The sequence below is a fragment of the Varanus komodoensis genome, unplaced genomic scaffold (genome assembly GCF_004798865.1).
Source record: "Varanus komodoensis strain SLA01 unplaced genomic scaffold, ASM479886v1 scaffold22, whole genome shotgun sequence".
NCBI lineage: Eukaryota > Metazoa > Chordata > Lepidosauria > Squamata > Varanidae > Varanus > Varanus komodoensis.
The window spans coordinates 7,575,646-7,600,798 of NW_025335606.1; the positions used below are offsets into that span (position 1 = coordinate 7,575,646).

The following is a 25,153-nucleotide window of genomic DNA, read 5'->3' on the forward strand; positions in this document are numbered from 1 at the left end:
AGCACCATTTCTTAGCACTGTTGGGAACTTCATTTAAAATTACTTTTACATGGAATCTTTAAGGGTAATAAGTCTATGCCCAACGACATAACTTTGCCAAGAGCATCTTCAGATGTGGAGCCAGCTCTGGCAAAGATACAACTTCACTCTGGCATTAACTTGGAGGGGCAGCTAACCACCCTCTTCTAACTGTACACTCTTCTTGATGCTACATCACAATTAAATGTGACTTTGATCAGCCCGGTCTGGTGTTATCTAAGCAGAAAGTTGGGATCCGGGATCCAAACGAGTTTTGGACATTAGTGGATTACATTCATTTTCAGTTCCAAGGGAAGGTGAGAAGCAGAAATGTTGTAAAGAAACAGGGGGAAAAGGTCCAAGGGAGAGGAAAAAGAAGTAAAGGTATTTGACCTGGCGACTTGCTTTAGACCCTGATAGGCCAAGCCGAGTTCTCCATCTTCATTCAGATACCCCCAGTCCTCAGTCTTGCTAGAAAGAAAGGACAGAGGAAAGGGAAACACAAGTGGACAGAAAGGAAAGATAAAAGAAGAGTCAGCTACAAGTGGTAGGAAGAATAAGGAGGCCTCCAATGCATTCATGCACAGAAGTGAACATCAAAATCCACAGATGGTAAACCAGGAGAAAGAGGTCATATTAATACTTGCAAACACTCTTGATGTGCTTGCCACTGGCACATCCTCAGTTTTTGTACAGGAAGGTATAAAAGCAGGCCTCTCTCCCAGACTTTCCCAACCTGGTGACCTCCAGGTATGTGGAACTACAATTTCCAGAATCCCTTGCCTCAGCTATGTTGGCTGGATTTCATGGGAGATGCAATCCCACAACATCTGGAAAGTCATACATTCCCCATAGTTTTAGGGGAAATAGCCCCAACTACATCAAGACGGGAGTAGTATGAACCACCTTGTCCCAGCACTAGACCTTGGATGGTCTTTCTACACATGTTCTTGTGTCTTGTGTCTAAACTCCAACCGAGCTTTTTGCGCATGCGCACACACACTGCTCCAATAATCTATATTCATAAGAGAGACATTTGAAGACCCATCACTTGCTATCATGGCAAACCTGAGACTGATTTCGCTGGAAAAGCCAACAAACAATTCTTCATCAACTGTTGATTAGAGTGAGTGGTGAAAGAGCAACCACCAGCTTGCAGCTGGTTTTTCTTGTCCCATCTGTTACCTAGTCACTTCAGGAAAGGCATCCAACCCAACCGTGGTCGTTTGCCACAGCATCATCACTGATTAGCAATGGAGTACTGTCCACTGTACTGTAGGATGTCTTGCATTTTATTAACCACCCAACATCCAGATACTGAGAAAGAAGGAGAGGTCTCCAATGGAAGAGGAGAGTCTCAGTGCTGCATTAGTCCATGAGTGCCCCACTGCCCTGAAATACAGGAACCAATATTGCGAACACGGTCCCTATTTCTTGATATTGGCATCATCTTCATAGTCCCCTATACAGTGGTACCTCAGCTCACGAACGCCTCAGTTCATGACCAGATTGGATCACGAACAAAAATTTGACTCAGGTCGCGAACCCTGCATTGGGTGGTGACTGTGATCATGGCCATCTCCCCACCCCTGAGTGGGGAGATGGCCGCAATTGTGCTGGGGGTGGGGGGGGGGGATGGCCAAGATCACGCCCGTCTTTCCTGCACAAGCGCAACCACGATCTTGGCCATCTCTCCACCCAGCATGATCGCACCCATCTCTCCCCCTCCAGCACTCCTGCGTTTGTGCCCGTCTCTCCCCCACAGCGTGCCAGGATGACGGGTGCCTGCAGGGATGGCAGGCACAATTGCGGTTGTGCTGGGGGGCGGGGCAGGAGATGGCCGCAATCTTTGTTGTTCTTTGTCACTTTGCTTCACAGTTTTCTGATTAAAACAAAAAAGTTACAGAACAGATTAACTTTATTAACACTGAACCTTATGGGGAGATTTGACTTGGCTCACGACCAATTTGGGTCATGACCAGAGTCCTGGAATGGATCAAGTTCGTGAGCCAAGGTACCACTGTACTGTTACTTGACCATTCCTCTAAGAGGCGAACTAATCATGTTTGCCCCATACTTGAGTATGCCCCATGCTTTGGTCCTGATTTGGATCACGGCTCTTGCCATTTGAATTGGGAAGCAGTTTTTCCTAAAGGAAACTGCAGGCATGAGGAAGCCAATCCAGACTGGAAGTGCAACAGGAAGCAAAGTCTTAAGGCTTCTTTTCCTCGGAGTCCAAATCCAGACTGGAGAACCCATGCTAGCCGCTCCTGAAAGAAATGGCTTGCACTGCAAGATAAGCTGCATCAAGCACAGATTGTCCTGAAGTATTAATAGCATGGATCAAATCAAAAGCAGAGTTAAAAATATGCCTCTTGAAAGCAATGGTAGTCCCAAAAAGGAAAGTGTGCGTGTGTGTGTGTGTTTTCAGGGGGAAGGAGGCGTTAGCTACTGAAGAGCTGGGCGCTCACGACACCAGTTTTGTTACCCTGTTTCTGTGCCAGTTGCTGACGATCCATTTGGGCACTCAACCTACAAAGCAGCACAATCCTTTTGAAAACTGCAGGTGTTGGATGTGCTGATTTGGCACACCTGTCATTAACAAAAGCTTCTCCAAAAATTCCTGGATTATTCTGGCATGAGACACAGTCGAGAGGGTGCCATTAGCTATTAATAAAAACATCTTGTAAATGACAAATCTCAAACATTTTATAACTCCTTGGCCTGCATTTGCAAATAGAAAGCAATTAAAGCTTTCATCCACCAATGAAGGAAAATCTACTCGAGGCATCGATCTTACACTTAAACCTTTAAACTGATATTGCCCCGCCATTTACAAGCTGGCCTGACACAGAGATTCATTCATATGGATCTATGAAAAAGGAGGAAACACTCATATCTCATTAGACTGCAGGAGAAGCGAGACTAATGTGGGGTAATATGCAACATTCATTTAAGGGACCAACTTTAAGGTCAGCTCTGTGACAATCCGTAAGCTGCTCAGATGCATCAGGAACAAGGATCCAAGACAGAGTCCCAGACCACTGATTCCCAAATGGGCCTGTGTCCAACCAAGCTGGACCTCTGTCAAGGGGCCTAAATTTGACATGGGCCTAGAATATGCTCCCTGCTCTCAGGTATACCTTCCAAAAAGTGGCTTGCTAGCCTCTCACTAGAACTGGAAAGTGGCAAAGAAGCACTGGTAGGGTATTTTTTGGCACGGCTTTTTCTGCAAAGTAACTTGGGGTGGTTTTGACAGCAGCTGGTAATGTGAAATCCATCTTATGAGTGTATGTCACAATGAAGGTGTGGATTTTGGTATGTTGTGGATGGTTATAAGAAATGGGGGTGTTATGAGCTCCTTTTTGAGTTGGTCAACAGGAACAAATTCAGCCAAACCCAATGTAATTTAAGAATCATCATGTAGCTGGACCCACAGGGGAAGCGGGCAGTTTGAAGGGGCCAAGCGCACAGTTGGCTCCCAAGTAATCTCGCAATTGGTTATGTTCAAACACATCAGCTGTGTTGTTTCAGGTACTGGCAAGCCATGGTGGTTTCCACCATGGTATGGTCTATCATGATGTCTGAACACTGTTGTGGACTTACCATATTGTATGTTTGGTTGCCATGGAACCACAAAGAGAAACAACGGTCTGTTGTACAGTTTCCATGCTTCAATATGGCTGTTTGGTCATCTGAACCCTGTTTCCACACAGCTATCAAGGCGTCTGGTGGAAAGAGGGCAATTGCAGGAGCTTCTCTAGCCATCCAGGCTCTACAAACAGACCCACAAAGGAAGCACAAGTGTTGAAGGCAGGAGTGGTACACCCTGGAATTGACTTTCAGCGGCAAAGGCTGATGGAATACCTGCTGCCAGTGGAAGGACTGAAATAGGGAGCGGGGATGGGAACCATACACACCTAAAACCGTGCAGTCACCTGACAGCCTCATCTGGGTAGGAAACGGTGCAGCATAGCTTAGCGTGACGTGCGAACCCAGCCATGGTGTTGGAACAGAGCGCATGCCCAGCAGCAGGACGACCTTGCAAGCCAAGAGCACCCCACAAATGTCAGCTGTCCTGTTTCTGCACTGACCTCACAGTATTACCAAATAACTTAACAAAACATCACGTGGTTGAAAATATGTCCATCTCAATCTTGGGTAGAGGAGCTTGGCAGCACTGTAGCAAAAGCAAAAATCAGGGGACTTCCGGATTTGCAAAGGAGAAATAAGTATGTAGCAGCAATGGCCCTGGCCACATCTGTATTTTGTCCCCTATCTGCATAAATTTGCTATTACAGGCAACAATTGAAATAATTCCAAGGGACTCCTCTCTCCCGTTCGAACCAAAGCTCACTAGTAAGGCAAGCCCGTTGCACATTTCCAGGCTCAATCTGTGCATCTCCAGCAGTAGGATCAGGCAGGAATTCAACCTAAGAAACAGCTGAGCAGCTGACAATCTGCAGCCAACCAGCAGCCCCTCAGACGGCCACGGGTTTGCCTCCCCGTAAGACTTTCTTGCTTGCCCTTTGGGTAAGAGATTTCATAGCTACCGAGGACCTGAAAATGTGCAGACCCAGACAGTATCTTAGTTGAAAGCTGAAAAGGTGACAGGCATTCAGAAGGATTATTTACAGTGAAATAAATGAGTACCTGGTTTGCCAGCAGTAATCTTATTAATGTTCCATTTTATCTATTTAGTCTCCCACCCCCCACATTCCCCTCCCCCTTCATTCTCTTCATTTGGTGTTTTTTTCTGGATAAATGGGTGAGAGCAATATAAACCTTTTGCCTGCTTTCTCTTTTGTTATCCTAAGGGGAAGGCACAAATTCGGGGTATTAACACTCACTGTGTGAAACCGGTAATCAAAGAGGAATAATGGCTAAGAGTTAAGATACAAATTTAGCAGATAATGGGGGTGATGGGATGCCAAGAAAACAAGATGTGTATATATTAGTGCATTCCACCATTAGTACATTATAAAAATGTGGTTTAAAACAAAACCAAAACCTTTTGCAGCCTGAAGGGAAACAATCCAGCGGTGCGTGCGTTGAATATCTTTCCTCTGCATGGTACACAAATGATTTCTTTGATGTAATTAACTCTTATAATGTCTCTCCACTGCCACAGATGCCATATTTCATTACAATTTGACATCAGGGCTGTTCCAAAAATCCCATGACTTTGTGAACTGAACTATTGAGTCCAAATCCTGTGCTAAGGAATCCCAAACACCGACAGTGGATTAAATGCATCCTCTTATATATAAAGAAACACAACACCAGTGTGCTGCACTAGCGAGCTGTCGGGAGCTTGGTCCCCACTTCTTTTTTTCATTCAACAGACAGTTCTTTGGAAAAAGCTCTTCATTTCCAATGTACATCTAGCAAGCTATTACCAGAAGAGTCTCTGAGCATGCACAGAGCGGGCTGTCGAACCCAAACTAAAGGCTATTTGTGAGAACCCCTCTGGGTGTGCCCCACCAGAGAAAGGCCAGCCTCCTAGCACTACACAAGCCCTCTACTTGACTAGCCCTTCTCTCTTGAGGGGGGGTCAGGGAAGGGACCAGACTCCTTCTCGGCATTTCCAAACTTGTCAGTTCCCAGGAGCTACCTGGAAACAACAGTCTTGAGATAAACTCTTCTTCCTCGGCCATCTTTATGTCTGCAGACCTTATTTCCCCGGCCTCACTGTCCTCATCTGAAGAGTCGGTATCACCCTGGCCCCAAAACATGCCAAGAACAATGGCTCCTTTCATTCCCAACCATAACCAGTTGGATGTGGTCTGGGAGGCAACCTCACAGCCACGAAAGCACTGCCGGGAGACCCTGAAGAAGCCCTCACATGCCAGCTTCACCCTTCCCACAGGGCTAGGCCTATCTATTCCAAATGCTTGGCCACTGCTAGGACAGACTTTGCATAACCTCTTCCGTATTTCCAACCCATTTGCACTGGGGGAGAGACTGTCCTGACAGAGAGCAGAAATTCACAGGTTGTGTGTTCAAAAGATATAGAGCTAGGCAGCAGGACTGAAGAGTTTACTAACCAGTGGGAGAGGATCTACAGCAGCCTGTAGCAAACTTCCCCTTACTAGGGCCAAATCATATAACTAGTTGGACATGTGGGGTGCCTGCAAACGAAGCTTTTATCATGCCACTGTTCTGCATCTTTCATGGAATTCTGTGCAAGACTCCCACGTTCTCCCATCTTTCTTACCAAAGAAAATCAATTAAGGTTAAAGAGGGGGAGGGGGAGGGGGGAGGGGGGAGGGAGAATAGCTCCACAGTGACTTTTGACCAGTAGTGCGAGGAACGCTTTGTCTGAAAGCACTTGTAGAAGAAACACCTTGAGTAGTTCTGTTCCACACAATCTGATGCACAATGTACCTAATTTGCAACTCAGCTATGCCAATGCAAAGCTAGTGAATGGAGGCGAAAGGGTAATAAATTTATGTCTAGAGTTGCAAGCTGTGTGTGCACTGAAGCAATCACAGATCTGCTCCACAAAACACCTAATTCTGTACCACGCATGCGGTCTAATTCTCAAAGCACTGGGCAAGCGAATGGGCCCAAAATCTCAGAAGCTGGAGTTATTCACAATCTTTCAAGGAACCATATTGAAAAGTTGCTTTCCTCTCCTTTTTTAGAACATCCACCCAACACCATAGAAATGTTTCTGAGATATACTCCATGAGTCCTTGAGCTCCAGAAATCCTCCCACTTTTTTAAACGAAACCGAGATTCTCAAGATACCAACCTTTTAAAGAAATACCAGATTCTGTAGTAGTGTGATAAACCCACATGTAATACTGTGAGGCTTTTGTAAGAGGAAGTAATAGAAATATACGTACAATCACACCTACCATTAGTGATGTTCTCCTGAATTATTCAGAAATGAGCACAAAGCAGAAGCTCTGATTAAACACATCGGACCCTTCATAATGGATAAACAAAGACAGGCTTACCGGTTTGTCCGACACACTCCATCATATGCCTCTATTGCATCTTCTGGATCCACATGTTTGTCACTGTTTGGCCAGCTAGTTTGCATGTTGATACTGGACTCCTTAAAAAAAAGTCAACTGTGAAAAGTTTTGTTCTGCAAATTATCTCCATTTCCCCCAGCCCACTGCCAATATTCCAGCAATTCTAAATTGATCACTCATGCAATCCTTTTGATTTGTTAAGGGGTTTACGATCATGGTTGCACTAGCCATAAACCCATGGAAACAGGCAGAAAAGGAAAAGAAGGGCAGCAGCAAAATGCAGCATAAAGAAAAAGTGGAGATGCTGAGGGGAGCCACACAGTACAAACCAGCTTCGAGTTTTGTGCTGGCTGAACTCTCACAGCTCTCCCCAAAATCCTGGGAATTGCAGTTTAGTGAAAACACTAACAACTCCAAGTTCATTTCACCAAACTGCCACTTCCATGGAGAAGAGAAGAGAATATTAACTAGTTTAAAGTCTAGGAAAGGTAGTCTTGCTGTCAATACTGTCACATATGAATGGAAATTGGTATTCAAACCATATTAGGATCAAGAGGAGCCTAGTTTTGAAATTAAAACCGACATGGGGAAATTCATATTTCACAAAATTAACCAGACCAGGAGGAAAAGCAGATCAGCCCAACCTGCTTTTCTCAGTGACTTGTCTTTGAATCAGTTCAGTCAATGCAGACAGAGAGAACTGTAATTTGGCATAGTTTGTATTCTCTCTCTTTGCTTTCCTACTTCTGAAAAATATCTCAGAACGTTAAACCAGAGTTCATTGCAGAACTGCCTCCAGTAAGAGGCTCTCTAGCTGAATAAAGTAATCCATACCTAAGGCTACTTTATATTTTTACCTTGAGTGACAAGGTGTACTCCACCTTGTAACAGCAATGGGCCCATCTTCCATCAAGGTGGACTGGACAAATTGTCCAAGGTAATATGTAAACAAGGGGTGACTTTTACCTTGACAAACAGTGAACTGACTCTCTGTGAAAACCAGCTGGGGCTCAAACTGCAGCCTGCCCATCCTGCCTCCTGGGGTGAGGGTAAGCCCCTCAAGGCTGTATCATGGTGCTGCAGGATGGGCGGCGGGGGGGGGGAGATAGTACGGTACCATGTCTCCACCCCCAAGACAGCCTACTGAATCTGCCTCACCCCAGCGCAAACTTCCAGGTCAGGCCTCTTTCTCACCGAGACCACAGCAAGAATCTCACCTGGTCTCGAGATCGCCGACCGTCAGCAAGTCATCCATGCCTGCTAACTTCCTGACACACAACACAACACAACACCAATCTGCTGTGTCCCCAGGTGTGTTCCAGCCTCCTTTCGCTTAGACTGCGACCTGCCAAGGCTGCTGCCATGGCTGTACTCCCTGGATGCATCCTTCCATCAGCCGGGATCAGTTGACATGAAGCACAAGAAAGCACCCCCTCAATGGAGGAGGCTGCTGCTGTCGGTCCTGTCAAGCCATGGAGAGTCAGGGTAACCTGATGGAAATCCCAGAACTACAGTGCAGGAAAGTGTCCTGACCCAGGTAGTCTGCAGAACTGGGAAAGTTTAAGGGGACTCACTCTGGAGCTCCCACGGTTACGCCAAGACTTCATGAGCAGAGATGGCCATGTGCCCAGGGCCAGCCTGAAGACACAGGCCTTGGCTGGTAGCATGTCAGAGCCCCAAGGATCAGGACACCCAAAAGGGAGCGGCATCCAGGATGGCCACAAAAATGCTCACTTGCTGCGTGGAAATGCTTTCCTTTTCCAGCAGTCTCACGGACGGCTTTCTTGCTGCTCTGTACTTGACGCTTTAGCCACTGATGACCCTGCTGGCCATCTCAGCCCAGGACAGCTCATCTGCTGGTCAGTGCTCCACCTGGCTGCCAAGCTTCTGCTTCTTCTCATTAAATTTCACTGGCTTGGCTTCATGACCCAGAAGACCGAGCATCGGACAGCATTCCTGAGCTTCACCTGAAGAACCTCCAGATCTCAACTTTAGGCTAATTCTACAAGGGCCCCCAACCACTAATCCCCATAATGCTCTGCACACAGCACAATGCTAACGCATTTTCACAATTCAGAGAGAACTGAAACCTAGTAGATGCAACGCTTTCAAATATGCTGCTGCTACATCTGCCAAAGCTGAACTGACATTACATTTGCATGGCAATAAATCCTGTCGGACTGATATTTTGACCAAATGATCTAACAAATGAATAATTCACAAGAATTATTCTGCACACCAGCCAGGCTTTCCCAGTTGAAAGATTTAAGAACCAAAGGGGGTAAAACACTCTTTTTTATTGAGTGTTTTTTTAAACGAACTTGGATTCTAAAGGTTTTGGCCATTCTGATTTCGGACTTGCTGTAAATGAGCGTGCCAAAGCCATGGAGAAATAACAACAGTTGGCCACCATGGAAACAACACACACACACACACACACACACGAATGGAAGGATTTCTTTCTGATCCATTACCATATTTCTGCCTGTATCTTTTTGCTGGGCTGCCTTTATAATCTGTGTCCTTAGAATAAGCACCTCTTCCTTCCGGACTTCCAGCTCTTCGTTAGCCGACTTGAGCTGATTCAGGAGGAGACTGTAACTGTCACGGACATCACTGGAGCAGTTGTTCTGAGCCACCCGGTCCACTATTGCTTTCCTCAGCTCATTAAGGTCATTTTTCAGTTTCTTGTTCTCTGATTCTAACTCTTGCCTCTATTAAAAATGATATTTGAAAAGTGATCCCTGCTCAGTACATTTTAACAACCGTGGGATTTTTGCTTTCACTTTTAAATTTCTTTAGAGCAATTCCAGTTACAAAGCACACCCACAACACCATGGTCATCAACTAGAGTCCCAGAGCTGGATGGTGAAGCTGGATGCATTTCTAAACGAGCTCTGGAGCTAACTGCTAACTCTCAGATTGTTCCTTCCTGTAAAAAAGCGGGTCTCTGTCAGTTACTCTTAGCAGTGCCCTTGTGTTGAACAATACAGGAGATTGTGTTCAGATGAGGTATAAATATTGAATCCTGAATATAGCCAAGGGGAGGCCTTTGAACTTTGCTTTAGATCTTGCTCCTCATCTGTCTCCTGGAGCTGTGGCTGAGTACCCTTCCTGCACTTGCCTTGGGAGTAAAAAAGGGATGGATACGATTGTGGGATTCACTTTAATTCACTCTCCAGTATTCAGTATTTGAATTATTTGATTAATTATTGACTGAATAATCATCAATTACTTGACTTTACAAAGCCCTGTGTTTGTAGCCCAGGAGTTCATATCTCCCTCCTAGTTTTTCACTTCTAATATGATACTTTTTTCCCTTTTTAAATAGGATTATTTAATTGAAAATATTAAGAATACATTAAACATTGCACCAAAATAAAAAGGGAGAAGGTGGCCCCCACTGGTCTTCTTTCTATCCTACTTGAAGCAGTTTTTAAAAAGAAATCCAGAGGGAGGAAATGTTTGCTGGTCTTTGTAACTTGGACAAGTCAGGTTTAAGAATGCCAAAGACCAAAAGGAAAGCATATGATAAGCATTATTATTTTAATTTTAGGAATCTAACTCATAATTCAGATCTCTGGTTCAACTATCAGTAAGCGACTTGTGCTTTCAAGGGCAGGAAGCCCCCAGACTCATGCTTATTCAATGGGGGGGGCATCTTTGCCTCCCCCCCCACCCTACTAGACTGCATTCTCCACTAAATGGGCTTTTTTCCAATGGTCCGTTGGAGGGGGGATGGAAGAGGGCCAGAGAGCCCTGAAGACAGATCGCATCCTGGCCTCTTCTGGTTGTGAAGGGCAAGAGAGAGAGGGGGGACCTCCACCACTCCTGAGATCAGAGCCCTGTCTTGGGAAATGTGGACCCCCCCCCCCGCGCATTTCCTGTGACTCTCCATGCAGCTTCTACAGGACATAGGATTGCCCCCTGAATTCCATTATTTAACTCATGGCGCCTGCTGCATTTCATTGGGTTAGATGACTCTTAAAATATAATTAGGAGTTCACAGGCTATTCAATTAGCTATGAATAAGCTATGATGGCTTATTGCTGCCTTCCCCATCCCGTGATAGAATCCCGTGATAGAATGTGGGAAAGATGCTGGCTGTGAATGCTGATGGCTGCAACCCAACACACCTGGAAGGCAATAGAAACGCCCATGCTCAACCAGCCCCTGGTTGCAGGCAGGGCAAACTCCCGTGATGCTCTCAGCCCAGCAAGATTGATGTCTGGTGTCAAGGCAAGACGTGCAGCTGCCTGTCTCTCAATGTAGTGCATTTCCTAAATTGTTTTATACTAACGTTTCCATTTCATGTGCAGAATCCTCCCTGGATAGTGACATTAATAGAATTTGTGCTTTCCTTTGAAAGAAATGGTTGTGTTTTGGAGATGCTTAAAAAAACACAGGCTCATGATTAATGTGTGAGTTGTTTGGAACATGAAGATAAATCTTTAATGTGAGTCAACTGAAGAATTTCTCTTCCAGTGACCCAGAGGAGTAGGTAGAAGAAAGGAAGATTCTTAGCATAATTTGAGGATTGTTGAGCAGTTTCCTTCAGAAACAACAAATCTATTTGCTGGTTGGCGGGGGGGGGGGGGAATTAAATTCTCTTTTGGGGCAGTATTCACTGCCCCCACCTCTATTCCTTTCCCTGCACACAAAATATCTGTGGGAAAAGAATGCCTTGTGTACCAGTTTTGGTAAAAAGGTGAGGCGCAAATTATATAAATAAATGGAGCTGTTCTTGGCACAGGCCTAGCAGTACAAGCAGTAGATTTGGGGGAAAGAACTGTTGCACCAAAGGGAGAAAATCTGTTCAATAAGCAGATACAATACAGGCCCCATAAAAGCAGAGCTTCTTAATATCTGACTCTGACAGAAATGATGAAGTCCACTCATTTGAAAATACATCTCCATAACTGTAAGAACTTTTTAACTGAAAATTGAGCTTCCCTAGAGGCCAGGTTCTGTGAAAGATGCTAGACATGACGTGGAATTCTGCAAGCTGCAGAAGACAAGGCTCATCAGTGAAACTTGCTGCAGCGATACTCATGGATTGATTCAAGGCATTCAGTGTACTCTGCAGCCGGAATGACTCACGAAGCTGCTGACAGGTCACTAATCAAAAAAGACTATGCCTCCTGTTGGCCGACAACCTACAGTATATGTCATGAAAGGAAAAGGGGTAGTAAGGGAAAAGGAAAACTCAGGCCCCATCTCTTAAGCGCCAGCATTCTTCTAGGGACCAGCTGGGATGGAAACTGTTCTGGGGACAAACAGCCAAAAGAAGCACGGCTCTTCACAGAGCCAAAATTGTTTTAATTTATCGTGTCTATTGTTTTAATTTATCGTGTCTTTTATTCGATGTTGTGAGCCGCCCCGAGGCTTCGGCAAGGGGCGGCATAGAAATGTTTTAATAAATAAATAAATAAATAAATAAATAAATAAATAAATAAATAAATAAATAAAATAAAATAAAATAAAATAAAACATTTTCCCCTCTCCCTAATAGAGAGTTAAATGACTCAATGGTGCAATGCACGCTTTACATGTAGACGCTCCCAAGTTTAATCTTTAGGAAGGGCAGGGAAAATATCTGCCTGAATTATGGGACCACTTCGTATCAACAGAAGTGAGTTTTGTAAAATGCTACCAAGAAGATACAGTGCAGAGTAAAACCAATAGCATGAAAACAGAGGAAGATACTGACAGATCAGTTCATTAAAACAGGCCTCTCTAAATGGAAGTTCTTCATCTTGTAAATTTCGGGCATGGCGGCAATTGTCCTCCCTGGCCTTTCTCCGTGAGGTGCTCTGTGGAGCAGGTGTGACAACTGCTGAGAAAGCTCTCAGTCTGTATTACTTCAGAAAATGGGGTCACAAGTAACAGGGCCCTGCAAGGCATGGGACAAAGCATACAGGCACATCTGGTTCTTCCCAGGGTTCCAGGTTCTGGAACTCTGCCGAGTGACTCTATTTCCAATCTTTCTGCCTTTTCACTTACCCTCTCCCTCTGGGTCCAATCTGTACCATCACTCAGAGGATGAGTGGAATGTAAGTGAAGGAGGCTATCAGTTCCTTCCTCTTGTCAGTGCTTGCACGCCCAAAGACAGGTGAATAGGCAAAGAGCAGCATTAGCTGCCGCACCTTAAGGATCCTGGCACTGACACTGGGCTCCCTGCAAGGTGGTGGGCCTCGGCATGTGCCCAGTTGGGCCGACCCTCTATGCCAGCGTGGGTCCTTCCAATCTCCAGGACTCGGTTCATTCAGATTACAGGTGACTGTGGCCTGGAGCCTGGAAAATTCACTGGTAGGCACTGCAGCTGCTGAAGAGTAGGGTCTTTTCATCTTTTTATCTCCTGTATGTCTCAACCAGGTTTAAGAAATAAAGACAGCTCTTTGCAGACCCCACAATGCTCACCTGAGTCCAAGGACAATGATTATAACTGATAAGGTGCAAAGCAAGAAGAGAGCGAAGTCAGGTTGCAGAATCAAGCTGAGAACTAAAAGCCTTGTTTTGTCGTAACCAAATTAAGCTCAGAAAGCTGCACAGTTTATGAGGAGGAAAACAGTGGGGTTGCAAAGAGTTAGGAGACACTTTGGTATTGCCCCTGCCATGCTGATTTATAGAGATGGATATCCAGAAAGCTCTTCCAGGTTATTAACAACCTGGCACTTGCAGTGGGAAACAGATATATCCCCAGCCTGGAAATTCCTTTTACCTTCAGACTGTTGTATGCCAGATCCATATCACGGTCCAAATCCATTTCGTTCTTCATTTCAATTACCTGGATGGATTAAGAAGACAGAAAGAGAGAGATCTGGTTTGACAACAGGCTATAAAGGTTGGGTTTCTGACTGCAGCGCTGGGTCACCTTACAAAATCTGCTGTTTGCTAGCGTAGCATTTTGGCTGTGAAAGAAAGGGCTGGTAAACTGAAGCACGTGTGGGGAACACAGAACGGATGGAGAGGAGGATAAGCAACAGAATGGTACAGCAGGGACACTCGCAGCAGGAATTCCTTTCCTTTTCTTTCCCAGCATTCGTAGGATTTTTCTGTATCCTATTTGATGTTCTCGTGTGCATGGATAGCAGAGGATGCAAGCAGTGATTTTCTACAAGATGCCCACTGATCCCAGAGCCTCCTGAAGTCTCCTCTCACCTTGGCTGATGCCTTGCCATGGGGTCAAGCAAGGGGGGCTGTTCTGCTTCCGAGAATTCCTCATCCCCCTCATCCCCTCCCACTGTCTGTACATCTTGGGCATTCCCAGGAACTGGCCTTGAGATAATTACCTCCTGCTCCTCTTGTTGCTTCCCAAAACCTTGTCCCAATCCCTGCTCTCCCATCTCACTGGAACAGTCCTCACTTTCCTATTCTGAGTCAGTATCTCCAGTGCAGCCAGTAGTCCATGGGGACACTTGCCCAAGCCTGCCCCTTTTAACAGTCTCAATTTCAGCTTTGATTTGGACTGTTTCTACTGTTGCTTTTTAAATCACTCATTTATTTTTATGCATCTCTCTTGTTTGTTCACATTTCCACATTTTACAGTATGTTTACTAATTTCCATTTTAAGTTGCCTTGAGAATGTTGTATTTTTGAGACAGGTCAAAAATACTATAAAGGAGGATTGATTTTGGAAAGCCAGTATGAACCTCTTATTCTTGAACTATTTGCCCAGTGCAGTAACCCCTCTCTATGCCTTTTCCAAGTACCTCTGAGCACTGCTATAGACAAACCTGACACCCAGCAACTTGGGATAATCACACACACATACGATGAGAATTATGTGACTGCAGCTTCAGTTTAGGGCTGGTGCCAAACTAGTTGTCATGTTCAGTGCATAATAACACAAGAAAAGCCCTGCTAAATCAGCCCAGAGGTCTGTCTAGTCCATCTAGTGGGTGTCAGACGGAGGTGGGTAGAGACCTGTTTTGTCCTGCAAAGGGCAGGACGCGTTCCAATGGAGCAAAGCTCAGGGAACCAAGGTTCAATTTGGATGCCAGGAAGTATGCCCTGCCAGTTAGGACCCCCAGGTATTTTTGAATTGGGGTTTTGTGAAAAGACCACCTCTCGCCATCAGGTAGAATTGCTAAGCATTGGTTTCCACATTTCCCACATTATTGCCTCGCAGGAAAATATGCACATTTCCTTTAATTAAGAAGAGGCCTTTTGGAAACAGAAGGCAAACTATCAGACTAAGCCAGGGCATCCAAGCCCGTATTGCCTTTTCACTACCTGGCCTCAAACTAGCAAGACTCACTTCAGGACAAAAATTTCCCACAGGCCTGGGAAACAGAATCCATTGGATGCATGCAGCTCAGAAACAGACTCACTGTCAGGCCAATTAAACCAACAGGGAGAGACATCATTCCAACACTGATTGCGCATTCCAGTGATTGCAAGCTCTGTCCTCAGGCGGAGGAAGACAGCAACAGAATAAAGTATCATAATTGTGTGTGTATTCCTAACGAAGCGTGGCACTGGCAGGGTATGTAAGTCTCAGGATGAAAAAGTCTTTGTCCCATACAAAGATAGTAATGAGATGATCTGCAAAGTATTTGCAAACAAGAGGAAAATTTTAATGGGACATAGTGCGGCACGGAAAGCAACGCTCATGCCTACTTCAGTGGTACCCTTAGAGATCATTTAGAGTTTCTGATCCATCTTGCAATGCAGTTCCTGGTACTGAACCATTTCATACTATGGGTAGCTTCATCCTTTTCCCCCCTTCAATATCCCCAGAGCTGGCCCAGGGCAGACAAGATGGAATGCCCCACACACTTTCCACATTCAGGGGCGAGCTGAACTAATAACTGAATCTTTCCATCAACCAATACTCCACGGCATCTAAATGCATCAAGTTCTCTGATGGGGTGCAGAGCAATCTGCATCTGGTACACAGAACGCTTTCCACTTCTTTCCCAATAGCCTCTCTTGGCACTCACCAGCTGAATTTCCAGAGGACTTTATGCTCAGTGGCCTCTTTATATTGCCTATTAATAGTCATTCTTGTTCTCATGTCCACATATGAGATATCCCTTTCCCCAGTGCTAGAAGCAGACAAGACTAGAATAGGAGCCGGGACTGGAGGAAACCTGCCACAGGGTAAGGACGTAGGCAAGTTTCAGTAGCTGTTCCATCCACATAAGGGTATTAAGCACACAGCAGGGAGGTCATTGATGAAACATTAGTCCCTTTCCTAATGTATGCTTTAATGCTTTCCACAGGACTGAAACTGATGCTGACACGCCGTCTTCTACCTGAGATGCTTTGCTGTCATTCTCCTTCTTCTCCAGCTGGCTTTGCAGTTTCTTTCTCTCTTGTTCAAGTTCCCGCACTCTCTTCTGAAGCTTGAGGAACAGGGTCATGTCCTGAGCTGCCTTCTCCAAGCCAACCTCCTGTGGTGGAAGAGCATCAAGAAATAAAAGAAACTGCAGTGACCTAGAAAATATGAGTGATCCTCAGAGCATGCACAAAGAGCTCACCACTGAAAGCTGCTCAGCGACACTTACAAACTACAAACAGAAATCGCTTGGCATGTTTGAAAGTGGGTGCTCCAGATGGCTGGTTCAACATGCTTTCGCTAAGAAAAGCAAGAAAGCATTTCCCACCCCTAAGGAGGACACGGACTTGCAGAATGATCAAGTTGGAAGGGGCCACATTCAGTGCAGGCTCCAAACTGACAGCCGGCTGCCCAACTGCCTCTTACATGCTTGGGAGAGCCCACGACCTCCTTGGGGAACTGGTTCCTTTGCCATACTGCTCTAACAGTGATTTGTCGTTATTTGTTTTTCGGCACCAGGCAAAGACCTTTTTATTTAAATGTTATTTTAATTGTTAATATTATTTATTCATTTTATTCTTTGGCCAGGTCGACTTAATTTATATTGTTAATTTATATTGTTTTATTGAATACTATTTATTTATGGTTTGTGAGCCGCCCCGAGGCTTCAGCGAATGGGGCGGCATAGAAGTGCCCTAAATAACTAACTAACTAACTAACTGCCGGGAAGCTTTCCTGACGTCCAGCTGGAATCTGGCTTCCTGTAACTTGAGCCTGTTATTCTGCACCCTGCTTGGATTGCACAGGAACAAATTTCCCAGCATCACCAGTACTGCGTCCCACAATGCCTCTGATCACACCTACACAGAGGGTGGTTGTGAGGAATCAGTGCACTCAAACCAAGACGAAAAAGCACGGTGCACAGAAGTTTGGACAGTGCAAGAGGTCTGAACACTTGGTACTTGGAGTAGCAGATTCCACCCAAAGTTACTCAACATTAACAGTCGCTTTTTTGTTTTTGCTTTTGTTTTTATATAATTTTACTGTATTTGTTACAGTTTTATTGTTTTAATTCTACATTGTAAGCCGTCCCAAGATGCCGAGGCATGTGGGGATGGCATATAAAAGTTTTAAATAAAGAAATAAACAAACAAACATTTCACAACTCCATTTTCATCTTGCTAGGTAAGCAGCAACTGCTGATACTCCATTTAACTCAATGGGAAATGGCTGCACTGAGAACTGAAGTATTTAAAGGCCACCAAAAAATCTGTAACAGAGGACTGAAAGTCAAAATAATACTTTTGCTTCCACTTATTCTTGCTTTTTGCTCTTAATAACCCTCAAAGTCCTCTGACGATGTCCTTCAGTCATGACGAAGCTACAAAAGTAGTTACCGCTGACATACAAAGCCCTGGACCGTTTAAAGCCTGGATAACTGATGGAGCATCTGTTCCCATACACACCTGTGCAGACCCTCGCATCATCATTAGAGGCCCTTCTCCTGGAACCTCCTGTAGAGGATATAAGGAAGGTGACTGCGAGGAGCAGGGCCTGTTCAGCTGTGGACGCTGTTCGTGGATCCAGCTTTCCAGAGAGGTGTGCCTGGAGCCAACACACGACACCTTTTGCTGCCAGGCTAAAACCTTTTGATGTTCTCAGTAGTTTAAAATTTTATATTATATTTTATTTTTGTGGCACTGTGGATTAATTATTTTAATTATCCTTTATTTTTGCTATTGGTTTTGTATTCTGTTCATTGCTATTATTGGTTATGTATTTTGTTTTTATTGATCATGATTGTAAATTCTTCTTGGTTTTATCTTATTGAGGTTTGGGTTTTGTTTTACATTTTAAATGTGTGTAAACCATCCAACTGGCTACAGGTATAGAAATATTTAGAATAAATAAACGAGAGCTCCTTTTACAGTGGGCACATTGGGTTCATTCATTTCATCTTGTTTAAGAGGCTGAGCATGTTGGCCTTACACTCACAACTTAAAACTAGCAAATTCTTAAAATACTCTAAAATTTCTTCTGAAGAGCACCAAGAAGAGTTTGGCATTTTCTTTGCATTCTTAATCAACCTGCTACAAGGATAAATACATTAATGTCTTCTGCTGTAACGTGCTTTAAAAGGCTGCTTATGCTAAAGGTACACCAAGGCTCGGAAACTCTCTAAACACAATTGAAGATTAATCCTCAGGAGTACTGAAAAGGTACTTGTAACCCTTTGGAAAGGAAAGTATGTTGCATAAATGTATTATTAACCACTGGCTTCATTTTAACCGTTATTTCTTAATGCTCTGTGTTTACAGCTCTAAGTGTTTAATAAAAGCATGCCTTTAAAAATTAATCCTCTTTGATTAAGTAATTTAATGACTGAAACAGCACGACTTTTCAACGCAGGGCTGAAATTCTCACATCTGCTGCTCCTGGCATTATTAGCACTGGCTTTCTAGCAGCACAGGAAAACGCAACAGTCACATTTCTGAATCGCATTTCCACTCCATCGACTTCATTTAGACAACTCAGAGAGCAGACCATGGTATAAATGGCTGACAATACGACATGCCACCCAGGCCTTTCCCAAGCCCCGCTGGAATTGCTTTTCCATACCTCCACTTGCTGGACCGCATCCTCTGTGTCCCCAATCTCAGATGTAGAAATGGATGGGTAATTCGAGTCCGATTCCAGGCTGCTTTGGTTAGAGGGGTTTCTTCTATGTCCTGGAGTCTGCCATCCAGAGAGAGAAACTGCATTCAGGCATCTCAGTACCAAGAGAGCGCAAGGAAATGGTCGTGCAGTGTGGACTGGCTTTTACAAATTATTTCTGAGGGCCCGGGAAAAACAAGTGTTTTGTTTGAGTGCGTCACTTATGTTCCAGATTTTGTGTTTTAATCATTCTCTGCATATCCTGTTGAGGGTATAACAGTCAGTGCTCATATAGCCCAAAACAGCACACAAAAGAGAAGTATCAGCAGCTCAGGTTTTCTTTTGATTTTACCAAAAATCATTTAAAACAGAACTGAAGCGGGTGGAGATCCTGCAAGATCAGTTAAAAGAGGACTGAGCAGGACTGAGACAAAGCCATGGGAGAAGCCAGGAGAGAACACATTTTCTCAACATTTATAGCTTTTAGTGCCCTCACAGCAGCATGGAGAACCCAGTCTTGCAAGCAAAATATGTTGGGTGCCTCCTGCAGTTTCCTAGATGGCCCTGTCCCCTTTCCTGGGCATGCCCCCTTCCCAAACCCCTCACCTCCTTCCCCTTGTCTGCCAAAGTTCAATTTAGATGCCAGGAAGCACTTCCTGACAGTCAGGACCCCGAGGGTGTGGAATGGGCTTCCACGGGAGGTGGTTGAGGCCCCATCGGTTCAAAGACAGGCTGGACGTGCACATGGTGGGCATGTCATGAGCGGAGCCGGCTGGAGCCAGGGATCAGACTAAATGGCCCGGGAGGCCCCTTCTGACTCGCTCTGTTTCTGTGTTTCTATGCCAGGCAGTTGGTGGTTGGCCAGCTTTTGCATGTTCACCACCACCACTCTGCTCTAGAAGGACGAAATGACACTCCCAAGGCTCAGTTGCTGGCAGTAAGCGCTTTAAGGTAACATAGGCTGGCATGGTGGCATCTTTGCTCTGCCTCCTTTGCTTTTGAGTGCACCCTGGTTTCCGTTTGGCCCTGCTGGCCACTGCAGCGTGGCTCTCATGCAGCTTCTGGATATGCGCTCTCCACAAAGGAGGTCAACCTGAACGAGTTCACAGCCTTGCCTGACAGCAACCATGTGCTCAGATGAGTCTTTGTTTGCTTTCGCAGATGCAGCGAGGAAGACAGAGAGGGAGCGACTGCCTTCGCTCACTGCGTATGTGTGGGGCTGAAGGAAGGTCTGCACTAGGACCTTCCCACCCCATAGTATTTAATGTACATATAACAGGTACAGGATAATGCTTGATGTTAAATATTTGCATTGGTCCCATAGGGGGAAAAAGTAACTATTTGCAGTCAGAGAGCTTCTTAAAACAGACTGAATGCTATCTACGGATATCTCAGCACAGGATCAAGGAACAAAAGATCCTCCCATTACCTTTATGATGGCCATCTCATCCTTCAAGTTGTCGTAGCTCTGCTCCAGCCTCGAATACTCCTTCACAAGGTTCTGATAACGAGCTCTTTCTTCATCAAGCTCCTTCTTCATCAGGAGGTTTTCCTGAATAGCATTTCGTGCAAATTCATCTTGTGGGGAAAGACAACCCAGCAGCAGCGACAAAGGGGGAAAATCGACATGTTAAATTCTTGGATCTTCATTCAAGTGCACTGAGCTGATGCTGCCCTTGAATGTGGAAAGCACGTGTGTGCTGGGAACAGTGATTATTATTATTATTATTATTATTATTATTATTATTATTATTATAACATTTCTATGCCGCCCCTTGCCGAAACCTCGGGGCGGCTTACAACACGATAAAATACAATGAAATACAATAGCACATAATAATATGTGATGGGGAGGCCAGGTTCACAGAGTGGGTGAAAACCACAGGGCTAGAGCCCTGGAATCACTCGGTTGCTCTTTCGCACATTTGCCTATGTTTGCTGGCTTTAGAAATAAATTAGCTGCATACCGTGCACATACCTGTTCTCTCAAGAACAGGGCTGTGACCCTGAGTCAACTGAATGCTTAGAATAACAGTCTAGAATATTTTAAATAAACTAAAAGGCATTTACCAAATAATCAGACAACCGAGGTATTCACTAAGTGCTTATATTCATTACTACTACTATATTATTCATTATACCACTGTAAGTTTTGCAGCTGCTCTCTCTCTTTCCTTACAAAAACAGTGGGCTATTGATATGCGGTCAATAAAATCTACAAAAGCTAGGAATTTGGAAGTTCATTTCTCTCAACCTTTCTAGCCATGAGCTTAAACAAGTTCAGGAATTTGTTGATATTTATTGATTCTATAGTCTTAAAAAAAACAAAATAAATAAGATAGTTCCATGCTCAACGTTTGTGGTTTTGCCATTTGTCAATGTTTAGCTCCGCTTTAAAAATGATTCGCCTGCTGAGTCCAGTTAAGCAGATCCTTGGTTGTTTTGTAAACAGTGCTACTTGATGATCTCTGTTCTTCAACTGCTTTTCCGTTTTTAGTTTCCCCTTGTTGTTGCTTTGATTAAATCCAGAAATGTAATGGAAGGTGGGGGATGGCTGAATCGTTTAGTTGGTTTATTCCATGCTTAATTCCTGTTTTCCCCTAGTGATTAAATTAGTTCTTACCATTCCATGTCTGGGAAAGACATTTCAAGAAATGGGAAGGGAAGGAACAGGATGGGGTGGGAAACTACTTGAAGAGTAGCATGCTTTTGTTTATATCTCCCAGCTCAGAGTTTAGAAGGACTCAGAATAACATAAAGAGCAAAACCACTGTGAATCTTTTAGTTAATTGTCAGTGTTAACCAAGCCAAACAATGTTCCTTCTTACCTTCAGACTGATGCAAGATTCTGTTGTTCAGCTCCTCTTTTTCCTTTTTCAGAAGTGCGTTCTCTTCTTCCAAGTCAGATATCCGCTAAGGCAAAAACAAAAGAGCAGTATTAGCATCCACAAGGCGGGGCCAACCTAAGGTCAGCCAACTTAATACTGTGATTGAGTTTCACCTGGCTGGCTGGCTTTTATAGCTAAACCGGTTTTGGGCCTTCCTTCAATCACCAGAATAAAAACATGCAACAACGAAACTCTCACCTTGCTAGTCCTACAGAGCTGCACGGAATCCTAAGTTGCAGAGAATGTGTCTTGCAAAATTTTCAACATTAACGAACATATATAACTTTTGTTTGTCTCAGGATGAAAAAAATCAAAGTAAAACTCAGCAACTGCAATGCTTCTGGAGTTTCAAAGCCAAAACTGGCAAAATGAGATGTGCTGGTATACTAAAGCAAGGTTGTACAATTGACACGGTGCAGCCTCACGTTTCAGAATTGCTTTGCACAAGCTATTTTAGAACACCAAATCTTGCTCTCCTGCACTGTGCGTGGATGAGTCTATAGGCCAGTGCCCCAAATTTCACTGAGGTGCTGCTGTCAGTCTGCATAATTGCATTTCTGAGAAGAGCAACTAAAATGTGCAGAATTGCTACAGTGAGAGTACATGGAGTCTGAGCTGGGGGGAAAGAAAGCTTTCTATGTTAGTATAATAAAGATTTTTTTTGCTGTCCTAGTAAGATGAACAATATATGCCCCCTAAGCTTCATATACTATACAGCAGTCTATTCTTTATCTATGTTCATGCATCATTCTTCAGTTTTCTTGACAGCAAGAACCTGCAGAGGTATTTTCTCAATAATTGTGCATGGCATTAAAAAACCCCCAAATAGAAAGCAAAGGTCTTTGGGGAGCACAAAGGCAAGTTTGAACTGCTGTGTAAGGACTTTCTCATGTGCCCAAAAACTGGGGAGGAGGGGAAGAAAAAACCCCCCAAAGCAACAAAATTAGCAACTCCTGAAAGATCTTGGTGCGTTATTTTCCCCTCAGGTTTGGACACAGCTGTTGGGTTTGTTGTGTTCATTTTGTTGCAAACTGAGCAGTTGTCTAAAAAATTAACGCAAGAAATTGCACGTAACATGCAACGACAAGCTGACTTTGATCAAAATATAAGCACAACCGGACAGGGGAAGGATTTCAATGCAGGCCGTTTTCAATGGTACATAGAGTAATTTTCATGATAACATGAAGTGTTATCATATAAAACTGTTCTGCGACCCAAGATGAGGCATGTCTCTACCCAAAAGGACAAAGAATGATTGTTTTTCACCAAAAGTTTCTAACAAAGTTTTCTCAGGCATGTTCTTCCTGGCAATGCTGCTTTGAAGTAAGTTGTTCCTCTGTTTTAACGAGAGGACATTAGAAATACTTTATCTTCCACTTTTACCATCTCATTCTGCTGCACCTGAGGCACATGTCTAACTGCATTCACAAACTGTACTGAGCAAAGAATCCAACTTCCTAAGAATCCCAGCTTTTGTTTTCAGAGTACAAGCAAGTTTCTAGCCCCTATGAAGAAAAGGAGCTGGGGAGGGGAGGTGGCTAAATGATATTTAACAGTCAGGAGTGGGAATATCTTATTTTTTGCCCCTTTCACACAACTAGCAAAATACTTTTTAAAATGTCTGAATCAGCACAGTTTATCGTTGTTGTTGAGTTCACATTTCCTTGGTGAAGATTTCCCTCTTCTTTTCTCTAAAGCTCAAATGCATAAGGTTTCTCTTGGCAAATGTTTTAAAAAGAAGTAAATAAGCCCTTTCCAATGCCTGATTTGATAATCCTACACTGCAGAGAAGTGTTTTTAGAACTATCCATTGGTTATGCAGCCATTCAGGGTGGAATGACAGAAACTGGTATAGGAATTCAATTGTTACAGATTTGGAGACTGCCCGATTTAAGTTATATACGTATATAATGCATACCATGAAGGATTATTAATGCCACTCTTGCAAAACAATCAGGCTTAGGGTGCAGTCTTTATTTATTTATTTAATTTTTCATTTATATCCTGCCTTTTTCCTACAAGGGCTCAAGGCAGCTGACATCATTCTCCTCCTTCATCTTATCCCCACAACAACAACCCTGTGAGGTAGGTTGGGCTGAGTCTGTGACTGGCCCAAACTCACCCAGTTGGCTCCATGGCTGAGTGGGGACTCGAACCTGGATCGCCGGAGTCCCAGTCCCAGCTCTTAACCACTACGCCACACTGCCTCTCAGTCCTATGCCTTATGAAGCCTGGCTGGTTGGGAAATGCTATCGCAAGACCTTTTGAATCCAAATCTGTTCAGGATGGACAGTTTTGAGAATTAATATATTTTGGGGACTGAAAAGCTTGCTATTACACTCTCTAGGAGCCACAGTGCTCACTCAGCTAGCAGCATAGCTAGTTTTGTTTACTCTGGAGTAAGCACATGTATCTCTGACCATGCAAGACTAGGAAGGAAGGATTTAAAATTAAAAAAAAACAAAACAAAACTTGCCCGGGTGGGATTTTAGGGGCAAAATCATTGGGGACAGGAAAGAGTTATTTCTCTCCTTCCAGCCTGCAGTGGTGCCAGTATGAACTGGGGCAAAATATGCTTACACTAGAGTAAATAAAACACTAACCAGTGTACAGCTGGTGTAGTGTGGTGATGAGAGTGTTGGACTGGGAACCTGGGAGATCCAGACTCTAGTCTCACTTGGGCTATGAGGTTAAGTGGTGACTTTGGGCCTGCCACCCACTCTCAGCCTGAGCTACCTCACAGGGTTGTTGTTGTGAGGATAACATGGGGCTGCATAGGCTGCCTTGGGTTCTTCGCAAGAGGAAGAAAGGCAGGGTATAACTGCAATGTAATAATAAGAATAGTAATAATAATAATAATTGTAGCCCCCAGCCACATACTATGTGATAAGCACAATGCGTATTCTGGTTTCAGGTCATTGGTTCTCAAGTACTTTTGGGATAAAGTTCTCCTGTCAGAATCTCTGCAGCTCAGCTCAGAATGGCCAGCTGGTAGGGTCCCTTGGTCAGTAACTGCAACCCAAATATTTAGAAAGGTATTTTGGAGGCACAGAACAATACATGCAGAGTCAGCAATCCGTTTTGGGGCAGTAAACCCCAAAGCCAGCCTGATTTGTGTGAACCTCGCCCTGTAGAGTTATGTGCTCCACTGGGTGGAAGAAAAAGCCTTGGCGGCATGAATAAGCCTTGAGAGAACCTGTGTCGCCTGGGAGGTGTCTTGGGAAGAGGCCTTGTAGATGCATGCTGCAAAGATGTCATAACAAGAAATGCAAAACTGGAGACAAGCTGACCCACAAGTGGTTACCTTCTGGGGGACTCCCAAC

The 25,153-nt window shown here is 44.3% G+C and overlaps 1 protein-coding gene across 1 annotated transcript in view; it reads right to left on the bottom strand.

The window, feature by feature from the left end:
- The window catches only part of MYO5B (myosin VB), a 211,019-nt gene that overhangs the window by 32,273 nt on the left and 153,593 nt on the right, over window positions 1-25,153 (bottom strand). Inside the window, exons 20-27 of the mRNA XM_044431198.1 lie at window positions 21,771-21,855; window positions 20,372-20,520; window positions 18,907-19,023; window positions 16,265-16,402; window positions 13,726-13,791; window positions 9,479-9,718; window positions 6,984-7,084; window positions 412-489 (exon numbers count right to left, since the gene is read on the bottom strand). Of these exons, the coding sequence (XP_044287133.1) occupies window positions 412-489; window positions 6,984-7,084; window positions 9,479-9,718; window positions 13,726-13,791; window positions 16,265-16,402; window positions 18,907-19,023; window positions 20,372-20,520; window positions 21,771-21,855 (974 nt within the window). The remainder of the gene's footprint in view (window positions 1-411; window positions 490-6,983; window positions 7,085-9,478; window positions 9,719-13,725; window positions 13,792-16,264; window positions 16,403-18,906; window positions 19,024-20,371; window positions 20,521-21,770; window positions 21,856-25,153) is intronic.